This window comes from Plasmodium gonderi, assembly GCF_002157705.1.
Source record: "Plasmodium gonderi DNA, contig: Chr08, whole genome shotgun sequence".
NCBI classification, from domain to species: domain Eukaryota; phylum Apicomplexa; class Aconoidasida; order Haemosporida; family Plasmodiidae; genus Plasmodium; species Plasmodium gonderi.
In genome coordinates, this window is record NW_021628933.1 from 1,444,312 (window position 1) to 1,471,884 (window position 27,573).

The window sequence follows — 27,573 nt, forward strand, 5'->3', positions numbered from 1 at the left end:
TCATTTGTTCTTAATCACGTGTACAGTAAGGTTAATATTAATATTGTTCATAAAGGTGTACTTCATGAGGTAGCTTCCAAAAGCTGAGAGTTTTATATTTTTATTTTTTATTTTATTGTACATGTCATCGTTTTCTCTAATTAGTCCCCTTGTTAAAAGCTGAGATAAGGGAACAGTAGTGTTAATCCCAAGGAGAATAATAATGTTTGTACTTAATTAGCATAATGGAGAGGGGGGGGGGCATATAAACGTGCACACAAGTACAAATATACACAAGTACATATATACACAAGTACAAATATACACAAGTACATATATACATAAGCACATATATACATAGGTACACATATACATGTATATATATACAATCACGCATGTGTGAGTTTTCTTAAAATGTAGAAATATGCACACACGGGTATTCAGGTAAGCGCGTGTTACACTTGGTACGCTCGAAACTCACGAAGGGATTACATAATGCAGGATGTCATCCTGGGTAATAAGAAAATTTTCTCCTTCAGTAAAATGAAAGGGAATATTAATCCCATCAATTCTATTTTTGAAACTCAATAGAAAACTCGTTCTAATTTCATCTATATACTTGAGCGTATTTTCATTTTTTTCCTTCTCAACTAGTTCATCGATGGTGCTTCTGTATCCAAGTTTCTGTGGTATGATGTAGTTGAAGGCATGTGATAATTTCACCTTTTTTATTTCTCCTAAAAGGGTTGAAAAATAAAGCGTGCGTAACACGCCGGAAAACAGTATGGATGCTGTCTCTGTACATTCACCATATGTGCATTGTATAAGTGAGTCAAACATTTTCTATATTTTAGGATGCGAACCTTTTGTTCCTATTTCATTGTCCGCACTCACGGTAATATGAATCATCCTAGGAGTTTTTTTTTTTTTCCTAACTGCAAACAACACAAAATTTGATTTTACAACGTTGTTGGTTAGGTAAGCCTTTGACATTAAACTTAATCTTAGCAAGCAAAAAACAAGAATGAAAAAAGAAAAATACATTTTTTTTTTTTTTTTTTTTAAAACTTCCTCGTCTTATTAGGAATTGTATGCCTTTATGTGGGGGATACTTTTTTTTTTTTTTTTTCCCCCCTCGTCACTTTGGTTTATGTATGCATTTTTTTTACTTTTTTTTTACCCTCCACTTTTTTTTTTTTCATTTTTTCTTTTACACACCGTTTATGAATATATATTCTTTTTATTTTTTCTATCTTGGTATGGAAAAAGGAATGTGTGGAATGGAAAGGAGGTTTTTATCAAATAATAGATTCCCAACCTTTTGCAGAATTGTTACAAACACTTTTAAACAAAATAGCTTATGTACGTCACGCGAAGTGTTGGCAAAAGTAAAAAAAAAAAAAATAGAGTCAATATGTTAAGTTTTGAACTAAGTGAAAAACATTTTCCCACCTCACAAAAGTGTAGAAGGAAAAAAAAAGTAATGAGAATTTTATTTTTTTCCCCTTTTGCTAGCTCATTTTCTGTATAAATATTTAAAACTAATTTGTGATGGTTAAAAAATACAGAAGGAAGTTAACCCGGATGTTGGAAGTGTACCATTGATGTGTGCTTGACATATAAATGGGTACCGATTAAAGGACATAAAATATTAGGAGCAAAGTTTGAATTGCATTCTTTTTTTTTTTTTTTTTTTTTTTATCCTCTCTCTTTTCCTGCTATTTTTTATTTATTTTTTTTTTTTTTTCTTCCTTTTTTGCTGGATGAGATTTAGCTTACAACCTAGGCACATTTGCATATAAAAGGTTCCCTTGTGAAAAAAAAAAAAAAGGAAAAATAAAATAAATCTTAAAAGAAATTATTAATTTTCTGACAATGCACTTTTTATTATTTTTGTTAGAGACAAAACAGAGGCAACATTACAATAACTCATTTAAGCTAAAAGCACCTAAATGTAAAAACTAGTTTCTTAAAAGTTGAGTTATGTGTTATTTTGCGGAGATGGAAACCAGAAAGGATAGAACGATAGAGAGCGAGAGAATTGCCAAATCGTTAAAGAGGCCATTGTGAAGAAAAGAACACTTCTGGGAAGAAAATAATTCAACATGAAGAGAGTAATGAGGATTCAGGTATGAACAGATAAATATATGAGCATATATCTACAACATATATATATTTAGATAAATATATGTAGACATATATACATAACCCAATTGGACGACAGTGAATCGTTCATGAATTTGTAAATGCACCATTTAGAGATATACGTATGCTTGACGCGCTTCCATTATGCTGTAGATGTTAGTATACCGTTTGGTGAACAAATTTAACGCAATGATGGAGTTGTATATATGCAGGTTCTCATCAGAGGGTTTCTCATCTGCATGTTCATGAAATTCATACTTGCACCTTTCCATGATTCGTGCAATTCCCCACTCCTGCAGCTAATGAGAATGGTTCATTCGCTAGTTGTCAAGTCAACAGAAAGCAAGATGAAAAAAATAAGGGCATACATTAACAGTTACGAAGAGAAAACTAATGAAATAAAAAGTGAAAATAAGTATCTCGGTTTGTTAAGAAATATTTATCATACTATCCCTTCGAGACTCAATGAGAAGGATGTATGGAATGACTTTTTAAAAAACCTTAAGCAGGAAAGATGTTTTTCGAAGCTAAAAAAAATTGTTAATAAGAATTTCCTAACGTGTCATTCTTTTTTGTGCAGACAAATTGTGTTTTTCTATTATATAGGTAATATCTATTTTCCAATCCTTTCTGTAAACAAGTGTATATGGTTTTATTATGTGAAATAGAAAAAAATAATTTCTTCCATTTTATACAGATAACTCTAATGTGTTGAAATTTATCTGCTTATTTATGGGTGTATTTATGCCTCCAGTGCTAACCTCAAACGATAGATATAATTCCTTTCCATTTTGCAGGCCTGGATGAGGAAATGAACATTTTGTTAGATAAAATGAAGCAGGAGCTAGTCAAATGTGATGCAAAAAATTTCTATGATTGTGATGCACATATGAACGAAGACATAAGTGATGTTATTAAAATGCTATATTTATTGTATAACGTTCGCAAAACGAAAAAGAATTATAAAGACATGGTTTTATTATGGGATAAGTACATTTTTTATAGCAAAAAAGATCCTGTGAATAATTTAAAGTATTTGTTTTATTTCCATTTATTTTATGTACATTTGAAGCATTCTTTGTGTAAGATATATAAATGCATTGAATTGAAAAAGCATAGGATGGACTTGGAACATATTATGTTACTTATTCGGTATGTAAACATGTATTTGAAGCATTTATATTTTCACAATGTCATACACCATAGGGAAGACACATCCAATCAAAATAACCAAAGACATTTCCTCTATGAGGTTACAAATTACTTCGACAGTAGCAACACAACAGTTGGTATTAATCCGGATAGCCATTCTAAAAAACTCTCATATGATGAAAAAAATGATTCACAGAGGAAGATACAAAATGAAATTGACATTTTTTTGGGGAACCTTTTTCGAATAAACAAAAATGATAAGGACTACTTTATATTTAACAATTTTGACGATATCAAAATAAATGGAATGAGTGGAATTGTCTCTATGAATGATAGTATAAGCAGCTTGAACAATGTAGGAAGGGTAGGCAATAGTGGACTGATCAGTAGCAGTAGTAATAATAATAGCTCCTCTTCTATACATAAACAGAAATTATCTAACCCTTTTGAAAGTAGCGTAGGCATCAGGGTACAAGAAAAAAAGCATCTCGTTTTAGAGAAACGTCAAGGGGATGATGAATCCAATTTTGAAAGAAACGTTGATACAGTTAAAGGAATACACGGAATGGAAACAAAATCTGAAGAAGAAATATTAACAAGATGTAAGGGTCAAAGAGAGAGAAGTAATGAAATAAAACCAATACGGGCTGAGGTATCATTAGGAAATATGAATGTTGGTGAAGTTTTTGAAGGAATTTGTACTGTGCAGGAAGAATGTGGAGAAGGCAAAATCGACATGAAATTCGAGAAGAATGGAGAAATAGAAGTTAGTCATAATGAACTAAAATTGTATAGAGACATATACAGAACTTGCACTAACGAAGTAATGAAAAAGGTATTGCTAAATAAGGATAAAATAAGTCCATCCATTTTGTGGAATAATTTTATAAGCTGTTTGTTTAAAGATGAATTTACGTTCTTTCTAATGAACGAAATAAAAAACAAAATAGAGATCCTAAATGAAGAACAGTTTTTTACTTATCTTAGACAAGTAAAGTTATTGCAACTGCAAGACCATCCGTGTGTTATCAATATTCTTCATGTTTTTTTTAAAAATTATATAGAAATAGAGAAAAAGGGGATAAATAATTTTTATATTGCTGATAAAATGACATATTATACAGATATTTTTTGCCAAAGTTCTACGGTGCAAAAAAATATTCTGAATATGTACAGGTTAAATATGAACTTTTTTAATATAAAAATTTTAAAAAAAATTCTTGCAAAATTGTTTTATGTGTTAAAAAATAATAATTATTTAATTAACGGTTTCGATATACTTATAAAAAATATTATGATTAAAATTGGAGTAAAGGGTTCTTTCAGTGACGTTGTGATGGTTTTATACACACTTCGGCAGTATAATTTTTACAAAACTTGTATGAATGTTCAGACAAAAAATGAAAACCGTGGTGATGGAAATATTTGTACTAATATTGTATCTCTAAATAGAAATTACAACTTGGCACAAAATGAACTTTGTAACAATATTGTCTACGACCAGATACAAAAAAAAATGCTCTCTTTTTTTTTTTCTCTCAAAAGTAGAGAAAAATTGTACGGTGAAGAAATTACCTTAACAGACAGAATAAAAAATTTAGAAAATTTATTCCATTTGAGTGTAGATCATTTAACATTTATGAAAAACGATTACAACCGAATTTATGAATACATGTTCTACAGGACAATAATTGAAAAAAGGAAATTAGGAGGGAAACTTTATTACGATAAATATTTTGATCTGAATATCATTTTGATGATAAATAAACATCTAGTCAAATTGTTTTTCATTTTTGTCAATAAATTCTTCACAGCAGTAAGAAGCGCAGATAATCTCCTCCCCATTTTTGATTGTGTTAATAATTTATTTAGCGACATTAAGGGGAGTGGTGATGGTGGAGGTGGGTTGAACATATTAGCGGATCCCTCATGTGGTGACACATTTTCAAAAAAGCGTGAGGTTCTCCAGGTTGAATTACACAAGTACGCAGAGAAGTACCCATTTGAATTTACTACAGTGAAAGGATTTGGAGATCTGCTTCTCCTCACACTTCTAGACAACTTGATTTACTTTGAAATAAAAAGTTTTCATTTTATAAATTTGTTTTTCAAATTGTTTGAGGAGAATTTATGGCCCTTGTGTTCATACCATTATATATTTTTTTATCGAATTTTTGACAATTTCACATACAGTCAAATAAATGGCAGGGACAAAAGGAGTGGTATAAAAGAGGGAAAGAGAGGAATGTATGATGGGTGTCAGTTCTCAGAAAAAAGTTTTGAAAAGGATAAAAAAAAAATTCTAAAAATTTGTATTGAAAATATAAAATCGGTCATCAGAGAAAACATAATAAGATTAAAAAAAAGCAAGATGAACGAAGAAAGCAAAAAAAAAATAAATCTTACTTTGAATGAAAGTAATTACGATGAGGAGAATAAATTTACCGTTACAAACAGCAGACATTACTACATAAATGGAAAAGTTGAGAATTATCTCCATAGTCATTATTTAGTATGTGAGATACACAACCTGGATTGCTTGATAAACCTCATTTTTTGCTACTTTCAAAAGGAACATATAATTGACATATTTAAAAACTCCATCTTACCATCCATAAACGATTACCTCAAATGGAATGGAAAAGATGCAATTATAAAGTACTTATCAGTTGTAGAATCCACAGTTGAGGCCGTCTTGAATGTTGACTCAAATAGTGAAAGCAATTCTCGTTATACTAACAGCATAAATTGTAACGATTTTGAAAAAATCAGGGATTTACTTATACCAAATGAAGAGGAAGATAAAATAATTGAAAAGGAAATTAGAGAGACTATCAGAAAATACGAATTTTTTTATATCAACATGATGATCAGCAAGGATGGGTATGGTCAATCGGATGACAGCTGGTGTAATAATTTTGAGAACTACAAATGTTACATAGATTTCATGTGTAAAAAGAGGGGAAACTACAGTGCATTGGATATTTTGAGAATGGTTAAAGGGGGTTATAAACACTATAAGTATGACAAAATAGAATGCATAATTAGAAATATTAAGAGAGAGTTATGCAAGATTAAAAATTACCACTTGGGTTTTGAATTTTATGTGAGCTATCTCTTCCTGCTGATTCTTTTTGATAAAAAAATTGCCACAGAAGACGCTGCACATATTTTCAAACAAATTAATGAACATTTAGGGAATCACGAAATTGTCAACCCATTTTGGTGTCTTCTGTTAATTCAAATTATGTATATAATTAAAATACAGGCATTATTTTCATTTGATTTAATTAGTTTCCATTGTAAAAATGTCACTGTTCTTTACAATAATTGGATTATCGATATGAGGAGAGAAATATGCAAGGGGGAAGTCAAGCCATCACTTCATGGCAGTAGCAATAAGAGTCATGACAGTAGCAATAAGAGTCATGACAGTAGCAATAAGAGCCATGGCAGTAGCAATAAGAGTCATGACAGTAGCAATAAGAGTCATGACAGTAGCAATAAGAGTCATGGCAATAATGACGACACATTTAAAGATAACATCATTAAGTACCTACAGAATAAACGAATCCCTTTTATAAGAAATGTTGAATTGTTAGAGAGCCCCTTTATATTCAGCATCTATATTCCCTCAATGAATCTTTTTGTACTAGATGCAAATTCGTGTCTCTTTTGCGACATCTTTGTTCAGTTTTTGCAAGACAACCTTTTTGATTACATGAATTCAAAAATCATTCAATTCAATGAGAATGGATACAATTCGTTGGTTCAAAGTTCCTCATAGGGATATGAATGCATATTCTGTTCATATGTGAATATCGTTCATTTCACGAGGAAGCGGGTCTTGTGATTTTAACACAAAAGTGAGAAGCCAGACGTCTCAGTTGAAATGTGAGATGTCAGATGTCTCGGTTAAAATGTGAGAAGCCAGGTGTCTCGGTTGAAAAGTGAGGATTATATAACAAATTACTGAAAAAAAGAAGAAACCGAAGACGCGAAGTATACCAAAAAAAAAAAAAAAAAAAAATAATATTCAAAGAAGACATTTGCCAGAAAAGATAATTGCAATAGTGCGAGTATTCATATGGATGTATTTGCTGATGGATATATGAGAACACATGATGATATCCCCTCCTCCCTGCACACACACACGTGTATATGTAAGCCACACGGTTTAATGGATCAATATTTGTATGTTAGTGGGAGAGACTTACAAAATGAAATGGAAGATGACCAAAGGGGGAGTTCACTTACCACCCCCCCCTTTTCCTCGTGTTACCAAATATGTCTAATCCATCAAAATTTTATCTGAACTGCTGCAGTTGCTGTATTTTTTCCTGCCATGCTAGCTGCGACTTTTCATACAAATCAATATATTCATCGTAATTCATATTAGTCAAATCCACTGGAAATATATGAAGTGCTGGGTTATATATATTGACCAAGTTATACTGAGATTCTTCATACATTTTTTTGAAAGTGTTGTAATTTATGTTTAAAGTGCTATTTGGTGGAAACAATTTTACCATATCAATTTTTTCCTTCCCTCCGGAGGTACCCGAGTCCAGGTTTTCCTGCGCTCGTTGCCTCCGTTGTGTCGATTGTGATGGTTGTGTCATTTGTGTCGTCTGTTTCGGTTGCGTCTGGTGTGTGGCCTGTCCTACTTGATTTGTCTGCTGTGTCTTCAGTTCTCTGATCAAATTGGGGATAATTGCATGGAAAGAGAAAATGAAGAAGCATATCGAAGTGTAAAGTTGGAGAAATGATAAAAATACAACCGGGATGCACAAAAAAAGGGGGTTCTCACAACTTGTGGGTTAAAAAAAGAAGGAAAGAAAATGGGAAAAAAATTGGGAAAGAAAATGAGAAAGACGGAGAACATGGGGACGGGTTGATGGTCAGTAATCTTCGGCACAAGTCTATATGAATACATTTTGGAGACACAATATGAATCATTTAATATTACCCAAAATTGGACATCTTCGCATATTTGGCTTCGAAAATTTCACATAATTTAAGTCCTATCATGTGTTCAATTTCCTGAAAATGTGAATAGGGAACAATGAACACAAGGGGTTTATGTTAGCTGATTATGATCATGTATATGTTCAATTTGTTACCTCATATGTGTGAATTTTTTTTTTTTTTTTTTTTTTTTTTTATTTATACATCAATTGATGTGTGTGCATATTTTAGGTTACTTGTCCATCTCGCCCAACTTTGATTGACTTATTTTCATTCAAACTATTCTTCAAGTGAGATACTTCTTGAAATGGTACATCAACGCTGTAATATGAAAATGCATGTGTTAAAGAAAGAGGGTGATATGATGCTCAGAGTGTTTTTTTTTTTTTTTTAAACTCATGTATAACATTTTCTGTTTATAAGTACAAATGCGCGATCGGGTGCAGAGGTAGTTTAAATTTGGATGTTGTTATTACGCTCGACTTACACTCTAACCCACTGAATATCGAAGTTCCTTCCTCGAAATATTTTATCGTCATAGTAAAAGTACACATTGCTGTTTTTAGATTCTCCAGGCCTATTTGGTGGAAAAAGGAGGGGCATTCACTATGCGCACGTGGACATACTATGCATTCACTATGCTCACGTGGTCACCCTATATATATACACACACACACGCACACACAAACATATGTTTAAATGAGACAATTTTCCATTTTTTCCCCACATGTGCTGAAACATTACATTGACTTCATTATAGCGTATCCACAAAATTTGGAACTTCCATTAACGGAGAAGACCAAGACGACGTAATCATTTTCCTGTTTTAGAATTGGGGAAAGAGAAAAAGAAAAATATACACACATATATGCATACATATGCATCCATATACATATACACATACACACATTGGCAGTGTTTGTGGGAAATCAGAGAGGCGTGTAAACTCGAAAAGGAAGTTAGAAGTTTGTTCTATGATGCCGTTTCACTATTCTCACTTGACGCATATTGGTGAACGCAACCTTATCGGAAACACACTTGTTCTTCCTCTCCTCTCGTTAGACATGTTATATATGTTTTTATTCATTTGCTTGTTTGTTTATTTATTCCTCCATTCAGGTATATTTTTTTTTTTGTGCATCTTTTTAGTCACTAATATATTTGTCACCTCTCACATTGTTTGCCCCATGAAGAACTTACCACAAACGCCGAGACAAATTTGTTTTCATTCTTTGGAGTTGTTGCCCATATGTTAAAATTTAACGAAATTGATATGTTCTTGTCTGATGAACTTTTGATTAAAAAAAACTTGACCCTCGAACTAGTATCTGCGGAATGCAAGGTTCAAACAAACAAACAAACAAACAAAAAAAAAAAAAAAAAATAAAATAAAATAAAATAAATTTTGGGTTAAATGGACAAGAGAAAAAAAACTAAAACAAACGTTAGCTAAAACCTGTGCTGAATTAGATTGCATCTAAAATTAAACCTATAGATGCATATCAAACTCGCACAAAGTTTTAGGCTCTCTCTTGTATTAAATATGTAAACTCTGGAAATGTACAATTATAGTTCAAATATTTACAGGTACACAAATTTGATGTATATATTTGTGCTATGTATATCGATTTATGTATGTGCATATTGCGTTCTCTCAAATCGTTATCTCTGTCTGTGCTCCTTTCTTGATCTCTCCTCTCTCTATCTCTATCCCAATTTCTGTTTCATTTCAGTCTATATCTCTATCCCAGTCTTTGTTTCATTCCAATCTCTCTCCTTTCTTTTTTTTATTTTTTTTGAGTGGGGAAATCCCTTTAATGCATAGTTTTACATAAGTTGTTGATTCCCTGGAATGGCGAAGGAGGGGGTGGAGGTACAACGGAAAAACAATTTCTATTATTCATTATATAAAAGGGTAAGAAGCTGAATGAGAGGGGTCGTATGGAGGAAATGGTGTGCTATTCATTGCTACAGAATGTACATAATTTAGAGTTTTCTTTTTTTGTCCCTTTTTTTTTATTTTCCTGGGCGAGAAAAAAAGGATTTATTTTTGTGCTTAACAAAAAACGGATTTGCAAAAGTTAAACCAAATTTTTATATGAAAAAAAAAAAAAAAAAAAAAAGTTACGTCACTTAGAAAATAAAAAAATTTTGGGATATTATTGATAAGCGTTGCACGCAGTTGTTTTAAAAAAGAAAGAAGTTTTCATTTTGAAAGATTTTTTCCCCACTTTTTTACCACCATTTTGATGTATATATATATATATATATATACAATTATATATATTTTTTCACTTTTTAACAACCACTTTGATATATATTTTTAGCACTATGTCCAGTGTTAGACGATGAGAAAAAGGGTTTAGAGCTGCATACTGACCATTCACCGCGAGATTTCTCAAAATATTTGCACAAATGTAAAACTTAAACAGTTGGGAGGGGGTAGAAATAAATAAATAACAAAAAAAAAATAAAAAAAAAAAAATAGAGAATACTGATATTTTTGCAAGGCTGGGAGGTATTCTGTGCATTTTTTTAATACACTCTTCATATTACAACAAAGGGATCAGTGCATGCATGGTTTGAGGACAGAAGAGGCAATACCATTCATCACATGCTTTTTCAGGACTTATCTAGAAGTCATCTCAAAATTATGTGAAGGAATGATGTATATGAATTAAATCAAAATGGTCAATTGTGGAATTTTTACATGCACAGGTTTAACACATAGGAAAGAGGAAGGCACTGCATATATAGATATATTTGTGTATGTATATATGTGTGTGTGTTTGTGGTTGTTTGTAGTGGGAGAAAAAATAAAGCAGGTGTAAAGGAATACAAAATGGGTATAAGCTCATTATCACACTGAGAGATATTTTGTCAACAAAACCTTTTTGTAATTCTCAAAAATTTGTAGCAGTTTTTCTCCATCAACATATATTACCCAATTGGTGAAATAGCATGGATATAGAAACATTTTTTTTTTTTTTTTTCCTGCGTTTCATAATTTTTTTTTTATTTTTTATTGTTTTTATTTTATTTGGTTCGTCTCAACTGTGTTGTTCACAATTGGATAAGAAGATATTATTTTTGGTTTTTACTCATAGCAAAATTGGAAATGCAAATATTTGAATGTATTAAGAGAGGATTACAGGTAAGAGGAAAATAAAGGAGAAATGATATGTAGGTATGATGAGAGGCATTATTGGTGGAAGAAGTGAGAGGGGCGATATTAGAGGAAGAGGTGAAAGAGACAAATATAGGAAAAAGAGGCTCCCATGCAGGGGAACTAATCAATGGGATGAAGAAATGAATGCACAACAAAAGATAGCTAGCAAACGAAACCAAATGAGAATGAACAATACTGATCAATGTATTAAGCCTAAATATGTCCAAATAGGAGATAGAGTCGTGAAAGTTAACTTTAGCAGTGATAAAAAACGAAGAAAAGAATTCGAGAAAAAAAAGAAAATGAACATACTGATTTATCAAAAAAAAAAGAAAAGAAAAGAATTTGAGAAAAAAAAAAAAATAGTCAACGATTTGAATAAAATTATACAAGCAGAACGAGATAAAGGGAACTTGTACTTTTTACCCAAGAAATTTAAACGGAAAAAAAAATCAAAACAAAAAAGATTTATACTTCTCGAGAAGAAAATAAGACATGGTATATACAACGATATTCTGAAAGAAATTCAAAATGGTAATATGGAAATGGAGAAAAGGACACTTGTGGACAAGACGAAATCTTTGGAAAATTATGAAAAAGATACTTGCATTGAATTTATTACGTGCAAAAAAAAGTGGATGGTTAAAAGTAAAACTAGTGCCTATTACCTTAATAAGAGAGTAAATTTGCGAATCGAGTGGGGAATCGAACATGGAAAAACAAAACGACACACAGCTGATAAACATCATTTCGAAGGAATGCCAATTCGTGTAACAAATGATGAATCGTTTACGCTGGAAGTAGCAAGTTTAAAAAAAATTATTTTCATGAGGTCGGGGAAGTCCCCAATGGGGCAAGGATTAATAGGGGGAAAAAAGAGGCAGCAGAAGAAGCTGCTAAACAGTCAACACACCAGTGAGCTTACAAAACAAAATGCTGAAAAATCGAAGGAACTCCTCAAGACGTTAGTCCCACAGAATGATGGAATGGGAAGGGCACGTAGTAGGACACGATACTGTAGTGTAAATGGTTTGAATCTGGAGATGAAAGTTGAAGTAGACAAGGAAAAAACAAGCACAGTAGACGTAAAAAAGGACAACCACATTATAAACATTGCAGACGAAGAGAAAAACAGTGCAATGTTGAACAAACGCGTGCTGGATAACCACACGGGGTATGCTCCTAGTGCTAAACAAATAAAAGAGTGTATCCTGAAAAACGAGAAAATTATAAATTATATACATGTTAGCAGAGTGCAAAAAAAAATTTACATTAACGAATATGTTGATCATAAAATAACAGCCGAATTAAACGAATTGGTTAAAGAATTCTTACATAAAATTTCGAAATCGCATGAGAAGTTGTACTTAATGAAAAAAAAAAAGAGATATATCTTGGGACTGAAAGAGAGCTACAAACATATATGTAACAACGAACCAAAGTTAGTTATTCTTGCGCCTAACATTGAACCAATGACGAACAATGCATTTGATGATCAGGTGAATAAAATCATCTGCAAATGCAAAGAGAAGAACGTGCCTTTAGTTTTTGCCTTAAGTAAGAATTTACTTGGAAAGTGCATAAACAAATCTAGACAGTCAATTATAAGCGTTGTTGATAACGATTCGTACATAAAAGAATGCAATGCAATTGTGAATTTAGCCAAGTCGCTCAAATTACTTCAATAATTCGATATATAGCTGCCCTCCCTTTTTCTGTGTGCATTTACAAGCAATTTTCGTCATATTTTTTTTTGTATTTTTTTCAAAATTGCCCAAAAATTTATGACCCGATCAGGCAAAATTGTAAACAATTGTGCATGTCAAATTTTGCCTGTCCCTTGTGTGTGTAACACACGAACATAAAAAAAAAAAAAAAAAAAAAAAAAAAACACACAAATGCATTTTTAAGATCTTGGGTTTATTATAAAAATCCTTAATGATAAAAAACATATCATTCGAATTATCCGAATCGTAGTTTAGAGCCCTGTTATTGTTCAAGGGGAGGTGGGGGGAGTGTTTTGTTATACCTTATATCACTTTTTTTTTTTTTTTTTTTTTTTTTTAATTTTTTATTTCATTTTGGGATAACTTATGATGGAACAAGAGAATTGGTCGCGATAAAAATTGGTTGTTGCTTATGATAATACATAATATGAACGGCAATGCGAAAATGCAAAAGGAAAAAAAAAAAAAAAAAAAAACTTTTGTACGGGAGTAATAATGATAAGGAGTGTGTATAACTATCCGCGTATCACAATGTAGTGCTACTTTTATTCTTAATGCATCATGAACCAATTCTTGTTGATTTACAGGAAAGGATTTTTCTCTCTTAATTACTTCATAATGAGGGGACGACGACTCTTTACATATTTCATTTGTTTTTTCTTTTTTTTCTCCTATTTTAAAAGAATGATATGATAGAGATATTTTTTCAAGTTGTCCATTTTAATAGCAACGTTTTTGCATCATGCATGTGTGCGTATGTATGGATACACACAACAGACACATGCACAATATCCATTTAAAATAAAAAAAGGCTCCAACTGTATATATATGTAATTATATGTAACTATATGTAACTATATGTAACTATATGTAACTATATGTAACTATATGTATGAATAAAAAAATGGTGAAACGAAAGAGGAGAAAAAAAAAAAAAAAGGAGAATAAAATAAAGAACAATATTTACAACACACTGGCAACATCTATATATACTGTGCATGTGGTATATGTAAAAAAAAAAAATAAGGTACTGCGTGGTAATATGTATATACTGTGCACACGAAGGGGGTAAAAAAAAAAAAAAAAAAAGAAATAAAAAAAGATATTTGTCCCACTTGCAATTATATACAACGTGTGAGGAAATAATATATATATATGTAAAAATATACGTACTGAACACGCGTTTCGCAAAGCAAGCTTGTAAACGTGGTGGTGAATATTTAACCAAAAAGTGAAAATCCTAAGTCGTCTTCTTCCTCTTCCTCTTCTTCTTTCTTCTCTTCCTTCTTCTCCTCTGCCTTCGCATCGGTAGTAGCACCTGCTGGAATTGCGGCTGCTGCTGCAGCACCACCTCCAATGTTCTGCAATTTTTCCAATCCTCCCGAAATTAATTCATGGCAAGATTTACCACTTAGAGATTTCATCAAGTGTGCTAAAACATCATCTTCTACACCTGCATTCACAGCACCTAGTACTTTTTTCACTTCCTTTTCAGTTGGATTTTCATTGCCTCCCAAGACACACATAAGGTACGCTGCAACGTATTTCATAGCCATTTTAAGAAACCAAGCTGCACGCAAAGGGAAAAAAATGGAAAAGGGAAATATGGGAAAAAAACAAAAAAAAGGATATAAAACGGGGAAAGCAAATAAAACAGATAAAACTTCTTTTTGAACATGGATATATAGACATTGGGCAGAGACTCCATCATCTACCAACGTCACGTCCATTCATCCATGTGATAGGAACAACGGCAAATGCAAATATCCACTTTGTATCTCCAAAATATACACATAATTGCGTATACGTATAGTCTGAAAATATTCAGTGGTGAGTCAAGTATCACTCCTGGGTTTATATATATACATGTAAAACATATGAATGATAATCTCTTCTATTGACACTCTCATAAATTAAATATGCGTGTTTACTCGTAAAAAGGGATAACTTATTTGCTGTACAGGTTTTTTATTTTATTTTATTTTATTTTATTTTTTTTTCTACTTAGATGATAAGAAATGTTTTCAAATATCGTATAAACGCATAATATGTGAACTCACAAATCATTCATAAATATGTATATTCGTGTGAATTTATATATGCAAGACTCTTTGTATATTAAATATTGGGCGTTTTTTTTCCTCAACCTACTTTTTATCAGTTTTATATATATATATATATATATATATATTAATCTTTTTTCCAAATGGAACGATGAGAACTGTGGTGAAATTAAAAGGACCACAAAATATTCTTTTTCTTTGCGTTTATTTTACAGTTCGTTTGGGGTGAAAGAATAGAATGGCTTTCTTTGGAGAGCCTTTGCAAATTAAAAAAAAATATATTTTACAAAATTTTTTTTAAAAAAACTGTGTAATTTTATCTTTATGCAAAATGAAGAAATCGTTAATTTGGGTTTCTATTTTGGAATTTAAAAAAAAAAAAAAAAAAAAAAAAAAAAAAAGTCGTATTGCATACTACAGAAGCAAGAGAAGAAGAATAAAAAAATGGTTTATCTAAAATTGAGGAAAAGGCATTTCTTTCCCAGAGGGTGGGGGGGGGGCACAGCATACAATATATACAACATTATTATATATGGTAATAAGGCAGCATAAAATATATATTTTTATATATTATATGAAATATAAGCAGGCGAGTATTTTTTATGGAAAGGTATAATTTCTTTACCCATGGGTATCGTATATACGCTGAAATGAAAGGTGGGGGATGGTTGGGAAAAGGTGCTTTTCTTTTTCTTTCTTGCAAAATGTGCAAATAAAATTGGATTAAAAATAAAAAAAAAAAAAAAAAAAAAAAAAAAAGAGATAAAATTCGGGTCACAATAGAAGAAAATTAATTTCCTGTAACTTGGAGAAACTTATTAAAAAAATTTGTGCACATAATTTTTCGTCAACGTATAGAGTTAAGATTATCCACAAAAAGGGGGTGAATATGGAAAGAAAAAAAGAAAAAAAAAAAAAAAAAAAGAAATAAGATAGTGAAAAACAAAATAGGGTAATGGAAAAACAAAGTAAAACAATACATGTGTTTTTTTTTTTTTTTTTTTTTTTTATTAGTGTTAGTACGTACAGGTTGCAAGGTTCTAAGTGCATTTTCCTGAAAGCAAGGTTACATAAATGCATATATGATATGTATGTAGCTTCGAAATGAGGGAGCATCTGAAAAATTTGTTACGGTACTAACATCATCGCACAGTAGGGGGTTGGCACTACATAATTCAAATCCGTAAATGTAATGCAAAAGAATAATTGCAATTATGCCACAATACAGATGTATGCACTTCATGTGTAATAAGATTATATTTATTTTATATCATATTAACGGCAAGGTAAAAAAAAAAAAAAAAAAGTGTAACATTTTCAAGAAAAATAAGATCATTAAAAAATTATAAACTCTTCGCGTTTATTTCTCACGTAAAAGGGTATCATATTGGTTATAATATTCTGTGTTTTTGCATAACCCACAAATGAGCAAAAAAAAATAGGGAAAAAAAGCGAATTATCGAATTATTAGCATATGCCAATTTTGTACCTAATGTAAAATATATAATGGAATGGATAGAGCGGAGGAAACTACTGCAGCACTATATGTACATAATGCTTCTCATTTCACATTTCCCACAAATTGAGTGAGTCGACCATTTCACCCCCTCCTCCACCCCCAATCTTCATTGTTCAGAATCGGTAAAAAAAACCTTCTTAAACACATAAATACATACAAAATTCGCCGGACAAGTTCTTCACAACAATTTTTTTTTTTTTTTTTTTTTCGAAGCAAAGAAAATAGAATGATGCGCTACATTTTTTACGAACCTCAAAAAAAAGGGTTGGAATTGAATTTTATAACTAGGGTGTGCACATGGGGTAAATGTTGGGAATATTTAAGACATTTAAAAAAAACAAAATAAAATAACACCAATTAAAAAGTATGCAGCAAATTGAACTCCTTTTCTCGGGGCTGGGAATTCACACAAACACACGCTTAAATTCACGTAAAAATCCTTGTGTTCTATATTTGGTGAACAGGGTGGTGGTAGATACATCTACAATTTTCGAGGCGCGTGTGTTACCCATTCCTGCTGTTTTCCACGTATTCTTCCGTGAGCAAATATACATATGGATGAATAAAAAGTTACGTTGTGCGTTTGACCTGCGTACACAAATGGGTACACACACACACAGACATATATATATATATGTACGCATTTATGCATGTACGTAAGCACATTTGGCTAGTTGGTGCGGCATTCAAGTGGAAAGGAGGGGAAGATGTGACTATTTGAGAAACGCGTTCCATAATGTGCACCCCGAATCTGCTGCTACTATCCACTTGTGCTTCAGTTCGTGGGGACCAAAAACACCCTATTTTCATCGTTGACAAGTTGAATCGGCTTCACATCAGAGAACTGCTTGGAGCTGTGGTGGATACCCAAGACAGACCTACCAGACTGATCTGGATTTTGTTTAAAAGATTCATCCCATTCTACAGCTTTACTAGATGAGCAAGCGATAGATGATCCCTCTGGTACAGACTCTTGTGCGCACTGTTCTGGGAAGCATTCAGAAAATATACATCTGTACAAATAAGCTTCCTTAGTTTTAGGAGTATTATATGGGAATAGAAAAGGTGCTCTTGAAAATTGTATATCGGAAATTTTACTTTCTGCATATTCTTTTAGACCATCGATCCAGCTGTATCCAACACCATCTGAGAATTGTTCCTTTTGTCTGTATAAAATATGATCAGGTAAATAGCCAACGAATGCGCGTCTCAAAATATCTTTTTCAATACGACCATTAGAACACATTTTTTCCTTGGGATCAATATTCATAACGAGGTCTAACAATTCTAAGTCTAAAAACGGCACACGAGCTTCAATTCCAAATGCCATAGTAGATTTATTTGCTCGCAAACAATCAAAAATATGCAAATCGTGAACTTTTCTTTGCAATTCTCGATGAAATTCTTCCCCATTAGGTGCTTTATGAAAATATAAATATCCACCAAATATTTCATCAGATCCTTCTCCACTAAGAACCATTTTTACACAACTACTTTTTATCAGTCTTGATAAAATATACATTGGGGTAGAAGCACGTATTGTAGTAATGTCATACGTCTCTATGTAATATATTACATCATGTAAGGAATCTATTCCTTCTTCTACTGTGAAGTGAAATTCTGTGTGTTCACTTCCAAGAAAATTGGCTACTTCTCTCGCGGCTTTTAAGTCTGGTGCATTCTTCAGACCAATAGAAAAACTTTTAAGTTTGTAGAAATTTTCATTCCTGTTATCATTGTTAGTATGATTTCCCTCGATCATGTCATTTCCGTTGGAGAACGGATCTGCATGGTGAATCTTCTTCAAATGCTTAGAAACAATAGCAGCTACTATGGAAGAATCCAAGCCACCAGATAATAGAACACCAAATGGTACATCTCCCATGAGTCTCTTAATTACAGCTTTTTCTAGATGCAAGCGAATTTTTTCTAAATCGGCTTTATTATTTGGTATAGGACTACTTAAATCCCACCAATTTGGATTAAAGTAACGAACAAATTCTCCCTTGTTCTTTCTATTAATGTAGTAATGTCCTGGTGGAAAATTAATATATCGAATGCAACTACCCTTTAATGCCTTAAATTCAGAAGCAAACCAAATGGATCCGTCAAATGCATATCCGATGTATAAAGGACACACCCCTATGGGATCCCTAAATGCAAAAAATGTGTTATTTTTCTTGTCACTGATGACACCAGCAAATATGCCATTTAACATAGATGGTACTTTTTCTTTATACTCTTTGTATAAATTTGGTATTACTGCACAATCAGATTGGCTAGTTAGACTCTTTAAAACGTCCTGCTTAATTAGTTTCCTCAAATCCATGTGATTGTAAATTTCTCCATTTATGGTTAAACATATTTCCCTTTCTTCATCATAAAGGGGTTGATGCCCTGAGAGCACATCAACGATTGCTAGTCTCTCGTGTGCAATTACATTTGTTGTTCCATCTTCGTTATGTTCGACGACTATGCCATTCCAGTCTGGCCCACGGTGTCTTAGCCTGAGAAGAAAAAAAAAAAAAAATCGGTGTCATGTGAGTTCATCAAATGGCGTGTCTAATCGTGAATGGATGATACAAGCCTGAACCGGCAAAACACTCTTCGATTTTGTCGTGGTCTATGAGGAACTATTTTTTGGTGAGTTCAAAGGTGGGTGTGGTGGTGGCGCGCACTCATTATCATAAAAAAAAAAAAAAAAAAAACAGAAGAAATGGGAAAAAACAAATAGAGTGACAAAACACAAAAGAATTCAGCTGTCTCCCTAGAAAAACCATTTAAATGGAAAAAGTAAGCGAAAATTTTGAAAGATGCAAAAAAAAAAAAAAAAAAAAAAAAAGCAATGATCTTTTAAATTTTAACCCATCCCCATTTGTATCGTAACCCTTCCACACTGATATGACACCTTACCAATTCAACATTTTGTCAAATTGATGCAAAGTGTGTGTGGCAAATGGAAAAAATGTCATATTTATGTCAACGGGGGGGAAAAAAGGGAAAGGGTATACTATCACACTTATATACCCTCTTTTAATGATATTTTTGAAAAAATAGATATGTGGAAAAAAGCAGGAACAGAACTTACGTCTGATGGTTGAAATGAGAAGGGTACTTTTTTCCCTGCCACACGGCGTATATATATATATATATATATATATATATATATATTTTTACAAGTATATACGTACATCAACCCGTATATACGTATATGGATACACCCCCTTGGATGCCAACCCGATTTGATTCATTTTTTTGTGAAAAGTGGAATGTGACCATCATGCAAGAACAATTTCTTGCATTACAGTGGGGAAGCAATTAATTCATTCATCCCCCAACCTTGGGGCTAGCTGTTTATGTAAATAATGCATGCTTATTTGTCGAGCCAAACACCGGTGCGCATGCACAAGTCTACAAATGCAAAAGTGTGAAAACGCTAAAATGTAAAAACGCTAAAATGTAAAAACGCGAAAACGTAAAAATGTGAAAACGTAAAAATATGAAAATGTAAAAATGTGAAGGTGTAAAACTGTGAAGGTGTAAAACTGTGAAGGTGTAAAAATGTGAAGGTGTAAAAATGTGAACGCGTAAAAATGTGAACGCGTAAAAATGTGAACGTGTAAAAATGCAAAAATATGCAAATGTAGAATTGTAAGTCCTCACATACACAAGCGCATAACAAACGATCTCTCTGTGCCACAATCGCTCATCGGTACTTTTTGGATAATTCTAAGGCCTTCCTCCGTAGCCCATGTTTTTCAATGGACGAATGAAAAATAGCTAATATGCCGCACATTACTTGTGTAAAAATCTGGTTTATTTGAAAATTGCTAAATTGGAATAGTATTTTTTTTTTTTTCTCCTATCTTTCTGCTGAATTTATAAAACTAGAACCCTATAATTTTACATTTATTGGAACTATATGGTTGTCCTTAGTAGAAAATGATGATTGTTTTTTTTTTTTTTTTTTTTTTTTTTTTTTTTTTTTTTTTTTTTAAAGAGTTAAATTTTTTTTTTTTTTTTTTTTTTTTTGTGGGGTTTTTTTTTTTTTTTTTTTTTTTTTTTTTTTTTTTTTTTTTTTTGCATTAAAGAGTCAAATTTTAATTATTTTTTTTTTAGCTAGATGGGTGTTTTTTTTTTTTTTTTTTTTTTTTTTTTTTTTTTTTTTTTTTTTTTTTTTATAATTTTTAATTTTTATTTTTTTTTTTTTTTTTTATTTGTTTTTTTTTTTTTTTTTTTTTTTCCTATTTTTGGCTTGTCACAATTTGCCCCAATTTACACCCCTCATCATTGTACATTTTTTTATATAAGTGCTAAAATATGCTTTACATGTATAATATATTTGTATATTTATATATATTCATTGCATACACCTATATATGTATGCTTATATATGTGTATAATACAAGTATGCATGTGCTAAAAAGTAGGGATACACATATTTGTACTGAAGGAGGGCTACATATATATTTTTGGTTACTTTGGTGGGTTATGTTATATCTTATACATATTATGTATGCCCAACGAGTAGATCTACAATACTGGTTTAAACATATTGGTGGATACGAGATTAGGGACCGAATTTTGAGGAATCATTTACAGCTAAACAAGTATGCAGCACTATTTTTTTTTTTTTTTTTTTTGGGGATATTGTGAGGGGGGGATGTAAAAAGCTCTCTTTTTTTTTCATCATATAAAAATGATAGGCGTCGTGCAGGGATCGGATTCGGTGGCTTTTAATTTTTTTCTTGGCTTTGTCACTTGCAATTTATTTGTAATTTACCTGAAATTTATTTACAATTTATTTGTACTTTACATGAAATTTATTTTTAATTTATTTGTAATTTACCTGAAATTTATTTACAATTTATTTGTACTTTACATGAAATTTATTTTTAATTTATTTGTACTTTACCTGAAATTTATTTACAATTTATTTACAATTTATTTACAATTTATTTACAATTAATTTTTAATTTATTTTTAATTTATTTTTAATTTATTTGTACTTTACCAGAAAATTACCTGCAGTTTATTTGAAATTGTTATACTATTAGCATTACACAATTTATCATTTTTTAGCTTCAAGTTTCGTCACTTCACCAGTTCTCCATTTTGGCCAATATCTTTTGTTTGTTTTTTTCCCAATCAGCAAGTGACATATGACGTTTTATTCCTTTTCTGTATGCGTCACAATCACTTGCACTCTTTTGTCGAATCAAACACAAAAGTGGGTATGTGGCACCATATCCCACCCCCCCAAACTCGTTATACTTATAATATTACAACAAGCATTTTGCTGCTATTGCATAAAAGAGAAAAAACTTTACGTGTGCTCCTTTTTTTACCAATTTGTTAAGTCAAAGGGGGAGAGATATGTATTAACAATAGTGCTAAAAACAAAAGCCTTTTTTTTTTTTTTTTTTATACCCACTTGATACGGATATAATATATAACATATATATATGTATATACATACATACATGTTCATTCTTAAGACATGCCACTGCAAGTAAACAAATATACTTTGTTTTTTTTATTATTTTTTTTATCTGCACCATTATCCAGTGGGTGAGGAAAACTGTAATACCCCATTTCGAATTGAATTATTTCAACATGATGAAAACTATAACCCAGCTCATCTGAAAAAGAGAAATCATGAGGATACTTTTTCATGCATCACAATCTGATTGAAATAAGCTTCAAAAATGAAATGAAGAAACAGTGCTGAATAGGGCTTATGTAATCTGTGTACACATATATACATGCATATGCATGAGCTAAGTCCTGTGTGTATACAAAAATCATGCTAATTAAATAGTCTCTACAAGAATATTGCTAATCCACCAAATGTTCGTATCTGTTTTTCCCACAATCAACAAAGTGAAAAAGTAACAATTAGAATTTCTCCCTATATGAATCGTTATAATAATTGGTTTTTTAAAAATAAATAATGGTTCACCTTTTCTTACAAAAAAAAAAAAAAAAAACATTTCCATTCGGTGTGCTCATCTGGTCTATATTTTTTTACACACGATTTCGTTATCATTACGAGAAAGCAGAAAATAAGGTTCTTAACACATTTCCCTTTTTTTTTTTTTTGTTTTTTTTTTTTTTTTGCAAGAACGTGAACATATGCAAGGTGGATTCATAATTTTCCGTTTGTTCTTTTTAGAAGTTAAAGAGATTGGGAAAAGAGGAAATGGAAAAAAGAACTTTGTTCCCATTTTTTAAGTAAATGTATTTGTACACTTTTTATGTATCTCTATATGTGCATTATATCGCATAAGCAAAGAAACTGAATCTTTGTAGAGTTATAAAAAGGGTTTGAGGTTAGAGAGGGGGGAAGAGATGCTAGGATTAGTGTTAGGGGCGAGAAAATAAGTTAACAAAAAAAAAAAAAAAAGAAAAAAATCTTAAATGTATTCATAAGTAAGTTCGAGTTTAATATTTGCGGTGCTTGATAAGAAATTATTCAAAATGGGAAAAAAAAAAAAAGAAGGTATTTTATATAGCAACAGTACCATGGTTCAGGTTCATTCCTCAAGCACCATCATCCACGGGCACATCATTTCTTAGTGCACTGAAAAAAACGCAATGATATTGCACTTGCATCATTGAATCCATATTGGTCGTGTAGTAGTTGTCAATCCATTCAATTTCTACAAAGGTAAACCATTTTGAAATGATTAATTTAATTTCGTCCCAAGATAATTCGATGGACATTTCATTAGTCATTTCTGAATAGTGGTAGAGAAGAGGACCGATATTACACCATAACGAATTGGGTTTCAATATATTCGCAAAGGTGCGAATATATGTAAAAATATTTTTAGCAGTATCCATAAAAAAGCATGTCAGAACCCCATCAAAAGATTCTTTTTCGTTATAATAAACTTCGATTAATTCACCTGCACACATAGAAAATTCAGTGTTCAAAATAGCTTTGTTATATGTATTGATATCTGGTAAAGTGATAATTTTTAAATGATCATCTCTTCCTTTTTTATTTAATGTGTTAAGGCAATATGGCTGAATTTTTAATGAATCCTTTTCATTATAATAGTTCAAAATGAAGTTAGATGCCAGAAGCATAAAATAAGAAAATTCATTTCCTTGACTTCTGTATCCTTTTTTCGCAACCTCGTATGGAAGTCTACCCAATCCTGATCCTGGACATAATATTTTTGGTACATATGTATCTGTTATGGGTAGATACTTTTCTAAACTTTTCAATATGGGTTCATATGCACCATCTCTTTCATGCTTTCCTTCTAGTGACCAATCTCGAACGAATTGCCTCAGGGTACTTCTCACTTTGCTCATATTCTGTAATAAGTTGTATTCGTCTAGGCTGGGGCTATATGCATTGGTAATTCTATTTCCTGGTGGGATGTGTTCTCCTCTGCGTGAGCTTGCATTCAGCTGATTTGTGTTGACTTGGTTAGTTGCATCTATTTTTCCATTTTCATCGCTTTTCATCTTGCTTGATCTCCATTCTCCCAGTCTTGCTTCTCCCTTTATGCCATCCAAATTGGGGAATGCATATTCGCTCATTTCCTTGCGATAGTCTTCTATGTAATCTTCTCTATGAATTGAACATTTACAGATTCCATCCTTATCATAACACACACATGTTTCTCCCTGCTTACATGTGCATTCACATTTATGTTCTTCATAAACTCTGGAGCCTCTTCCACCACTAGGAGTATCATACCAGGCACAGTCCTCTTCCAACAATCCTTTTTCATTAGGGGTGTTTATAGTAGCATCTGATTCAGCTGACATATTATAGCACTGTCTGTTGTAGTGATCTGCAACTTTTTTTTTTTTTTTTTTTTTTTCCTCTTTTGTTTGTTCATCGTGTTTCACATGTTCAACATTTTGCGCTTGCACACTAATGTGTTCTTTATCACACATCGGTTCTCCAGTTCTTTCACTATCACTTGTCTTCTCATCCCCATCTGTAAGAGAAGACAAGCATGAATGGCTCAATTGGTTTTTATCTATTTCGTTCTTATAGCTGTTTTGGTCCCAGTTCAAATAATCAATATTTTGGAAATCATCATTTGGCTCTGACTGCTCTAGTTTCAATTGTAGTTCCTTCGAAATGTAATCATCTTCTTTCGTGTTCATCAACTTGGATCTTATTTCTTTCAGTATAATTAATGGATTGTCTTTACATAATACTCTTGCATCTAAGTTATGATAATTATATTCTTTGTCTATATTTTTCTTTTCCTCCTCTGTTAAGTTCTTTATTATTTCATTGATGGTGTATTCTTCTCTAGGAATTTTTCTTATTTTTCGTTTCTTCTGCTTCATCTCTTGGTTTCTTTCTTTCACCCCTGTAGCGCTAGCTCTCTGGGTGGATCTGCAATTCTGATCATATCCTCGTCCTTCACACACTCCACCGATTTTGTCATTTACTTCATTTGCACTCATTTCACTAGGATCGCTCACTTCACTAGACTCGCTCACTTCACCGGATGAATCGTCCAATGTGGCAACATCCTCCTGATGAGCTGTGTGAGCCAACAGGTGCAGAATTATGTGTGTAGATATTTGAGGTAATAAAATGTTGAAAATGAAAAAGTAATTATTTAAAACAGAAATGTACATTTTATATAACTTGCAATAAATGGATTCAGTAAGGAGGCTCTTTTCTGCCTCAGTAAGTGATGAGAAGTTTCTGTATATTCTTAGGAGTTCATAAAAGCAATATTTTTTATAATACAAAAAAGAAAAACAAACATTACAAAAATGTCTTTCTTCTTCATCATTCAAAATATCAGCTGTATCATGATCACATTCACCACCTTCTTTGCTATCGTTTCTCCCATGGATGTCTCTTTGAGGACTACATGCACAGCTACATCCATAATGTGATTCTCGTCTGTCTGAAATATTCGCAGTATTATTTTCTCCATGGATGTTACTTATATCTATGTTCAAATTAAACTTGGAATTGTAGGATCCCTTTCCATCGCAATCTTCTACTATAGGCTTACCATGTTGTTGTTCATCCTTCGTTGTTGAATTGTGCACTTGCTTTTCATCACTCTTACCATTCGTCATTCTGGTGTCCCTTTTCTCATGATACAAGCTGTGTGTGTGTATCTATTTTATGCAGGTGGTGAAATACGTGCACTGATCCAGGTAAGTGTTATATAAACTTCGATAAGATGTTATTTATATAGGATTTCAAATGAAAGTTCTTATATACTATTGAATGGTTGAATTTTGCATAATGGTGGGATAAACACGTAAATGAACCAATAAAAATTGGAAAAACCAAAACATGGGATGCATAATTAATGTGGATGGAGTGAAACAAAAAAGAATCATAAAAATGAAAAAAAAAAAAAAGAAAAAACGTCATGACCTGCTAAGTGGTGGAAGTAAAAAGTGGGGCCATGAAGGAAATGTGCAATTAGGTGAGTTCAAAGGGAGAAAGAAAATTGGGGAAAAACAAAAAAAAAAGAAAAATGTAAATGCCCATGCACGTATGCATATGCATGTACGCATGTATGTACATATTATGTATGCATATGTATGTATACGTATGTGCATGTAACATATATACGTATATGTATACACCTAAACATTAGCACTTTGAAGGAAAAACTGACCTTGGGAGCATGTGAAAGAAATAAAACTCCACTGTGGACGAGCGTGAGGAAAGGGAAAAGGGGAAAAAAAAAAAAAAAAAAAAAAAAAGGGATAGATTGACTAGCTTCAATCGAAATGAAAAGAAGGTATAGAGGTGCACGAAAATGGATGAACAAGTGAGTTTATATGTAACTGCCGACACAGCTACAAATACCACTGAGTTGGGAAACCCCAAACATGTCTGTGCATGTAAAAAAAAAAAAAAAAAATAATTAAATAAAAAAAAAATAAAAAATAATAATGTAACAAACTGGATAAAAGAAAAAAAAAAAAAAAAAAAAAAAAAAAACCTTTAAAAGCAAATTTCAATTTTTATTTGAAATTTTATCTAGGCTTTTATTTCCTATTATTTTTGTGTATGTCAAATTTTGTTATTTTTACGTGAAACATTTTTGATGGGTAGGAAAGATCTTACAAGGTCCAGGTAAAGTACATCCCCATTTCACTTTTGCGTGTGTGTGAAAAAGGGGCACTCGTTAGTACGATGATCACCAGGATGTCTATATCAGTTAACGAAAAATGTGGAAAAAAGGCAGAAATCAGACGAGACGAAGCGACGAAGCGACGAAGCGACGAAGAGGTAAAGAAGTAAAGAGGTAAAGAAGTAAAGAAGTAAGGAAGTAAAGAAGTAAAGCAGTAAAGAGATAAAAAAGTAAAGAGATAAAACAACTAACAAACAAGAAAACACTTGAAGAAGCAAACCAGCGAAGCAAAATTGAGAACCCCGCCCCCGGGTAGATATCGCTCCAATGGTCACGTGACAATGGATAATAAATTACAGCTACTCCTAGTTTAGCACAAGAATGAGAAAAAAAAAAAAAAAAAATTGTTATCCCTATTAACCAATCTGCTTTGAAGCAACAGCAAATGCGTTATTAATATATAACCATTTCGAGTAAATGTCCATCAAAAGATCTAATTATTTTTATTTCCCACACCCACACCCACACACCCGTAATCATATCATCCTCAGTAATAATAAAATGTTCATAGGTTTGGTACTCATGATTAAAAGTGTCTCATTCCATCATTCACACAATGTGCACATAAACTCATAAAATGGGGGGGGGGTGGGGGGTATTCCAAAATTACGGTCAGTATAAAAATAACTTTTGATCATTATTATTTGTTACATCTATTTCATTTTTTAAAAAACGCAAATATTTTTAATCATTTTTT

At 31.9% G+C, this 27,573-nt stretch overlaps 7 protein-coding genes across 7 annotated transcripts; 2 read left to right on the forward strand and 5 right to left on the reverse strand.

The window, feature by feature from the left end:
- On the reverse strand, positions 1-1,023 carry PGO_082870 (hypothetical protein, conserved; the record flags this gene model as incomplete). The annotated part of the gene is made up of 3 exons (XM_028687509.1): positions 1-159; positions 472-716; positions 843-1,023. 3 exons carry the CDS (start codon positions 1,021-1,023, stop codon positions 1-3), a joined length of 585 nt encoding a protein of 194 aa, XP_028543310.1.
- Positions 1,024-2,084: 1,061 nt separating this feature from the next.
- On the forward strand, positions 2,085-7,063 carry PGO_082880 (hypothetical protein, conserved; the record flags this gene model as incomplete). The annotated part of the gene is made up of 3 exons (XM_028687510.1): positions 2,085-2,108; positions 2,424-2,730; positions 2,922-7,063. The coding sequence occupies 3 exons, from the start codon at positions 2,085-2,087 to the stop codon at positions 7,061-7,063; spliced, it is 4,473 nt and encodes a 1,490-aa protein (XP_028543311.1).
- A 520-nt stretch (positions 7,064-7,583) lies between these two features.
- On the reverse strand, positions 7,584-9,887 carry PGO_082890 (YTH domain-containing protein; the record flags this gene model as incomplete). The annotated part of the gene is made up of 7 exons (XM_028687511.1): positions 7,584-7,971; positions 8,246-8,319; positions 8,481-8,565; positions 8,732-8,821; positions 8,989-9,065; positions 9,445-9,565; positions 9,838-9,887. 7 exons carry the CDS (start codon positions 9,885-9,887, stop codon positions 7,584-7,586), a joined length of 885 nt encoding a protein of 294 aa, XP_028543312.1.
- Positions 9,888-11,433: 1,546 nt separating this feature from the next.
- PGO_082900 (hypothetical protein, conserved) lies at positions 11,434-13,101 on the forward strand (the record flags this gene model as incomplete). The annotated part of the gene is made up of 1 exon (XM_028687512.1): positions 11,434-13,101. One exon carries the CDS (start codon positions 11,434-11,436, stop codon positions 13,099-13,101), a length of 1,668 nt encoding a protein of 555 aa, XP_028543313.1.
- A 1,259-nt stretch (positions 13,102-14,360) lies between these two features.
- On the reverse strand, positions 14,361-14,696 carry PGO_082910 (60S acidic ribosomal protein P2; the record flags this gene model as incomplete). Its single annotated transcript, XM_028687513.1, has 1 exon — positions 14,361-14,696. The coding sequence occupies one exon, from the start codon at positions 14,694-14,696 to the stop codon at positions 14,361-14,363; it is 336 nt and encodes a 111-aa protein (XP_028543314.1).
- Positions 14,697-17,497: 2,801 nt separating this feature from the next.
- PGO_082920 (asparagine synthetase [glutamine-hydrolyzing]) lies at positions 17,498-20,518 on the reverse strand (the record flags this gene model as incomplete). Its single annotated transcript, XM_028687514.1, has 2 exons — positions 17,498-19,229; positions 20,439-20,518. The coding sequence occupies 2 exons, from the start codon at positions 20,516-20,518 to the stop codon at positions 17,498-17,500; spliced, it is 1,812 nt and encodes a 603-aa protein (XP_028543315.1).
- A 2,747-nt stretch (positions 20,519-23,265) lies between these two features.
- Positions 23,266-25,800, reverse strand: PGO_082930 (hypothetical protein, conserved; the record flags this gene model as incomplete). The annotated part of the gene is made up of 1 exon (XM_028687515.1): positions 23,266-25,800. One exon carries the CDS (start codon positions 25,798-25,800, stop codon positions 23,266-23,268), a length of 2,535 nt encoding a protein of 844 aa, XP_028543316.1.
- Positions 25,801-27,573: the final 1,773 nt, after the last annotated feature.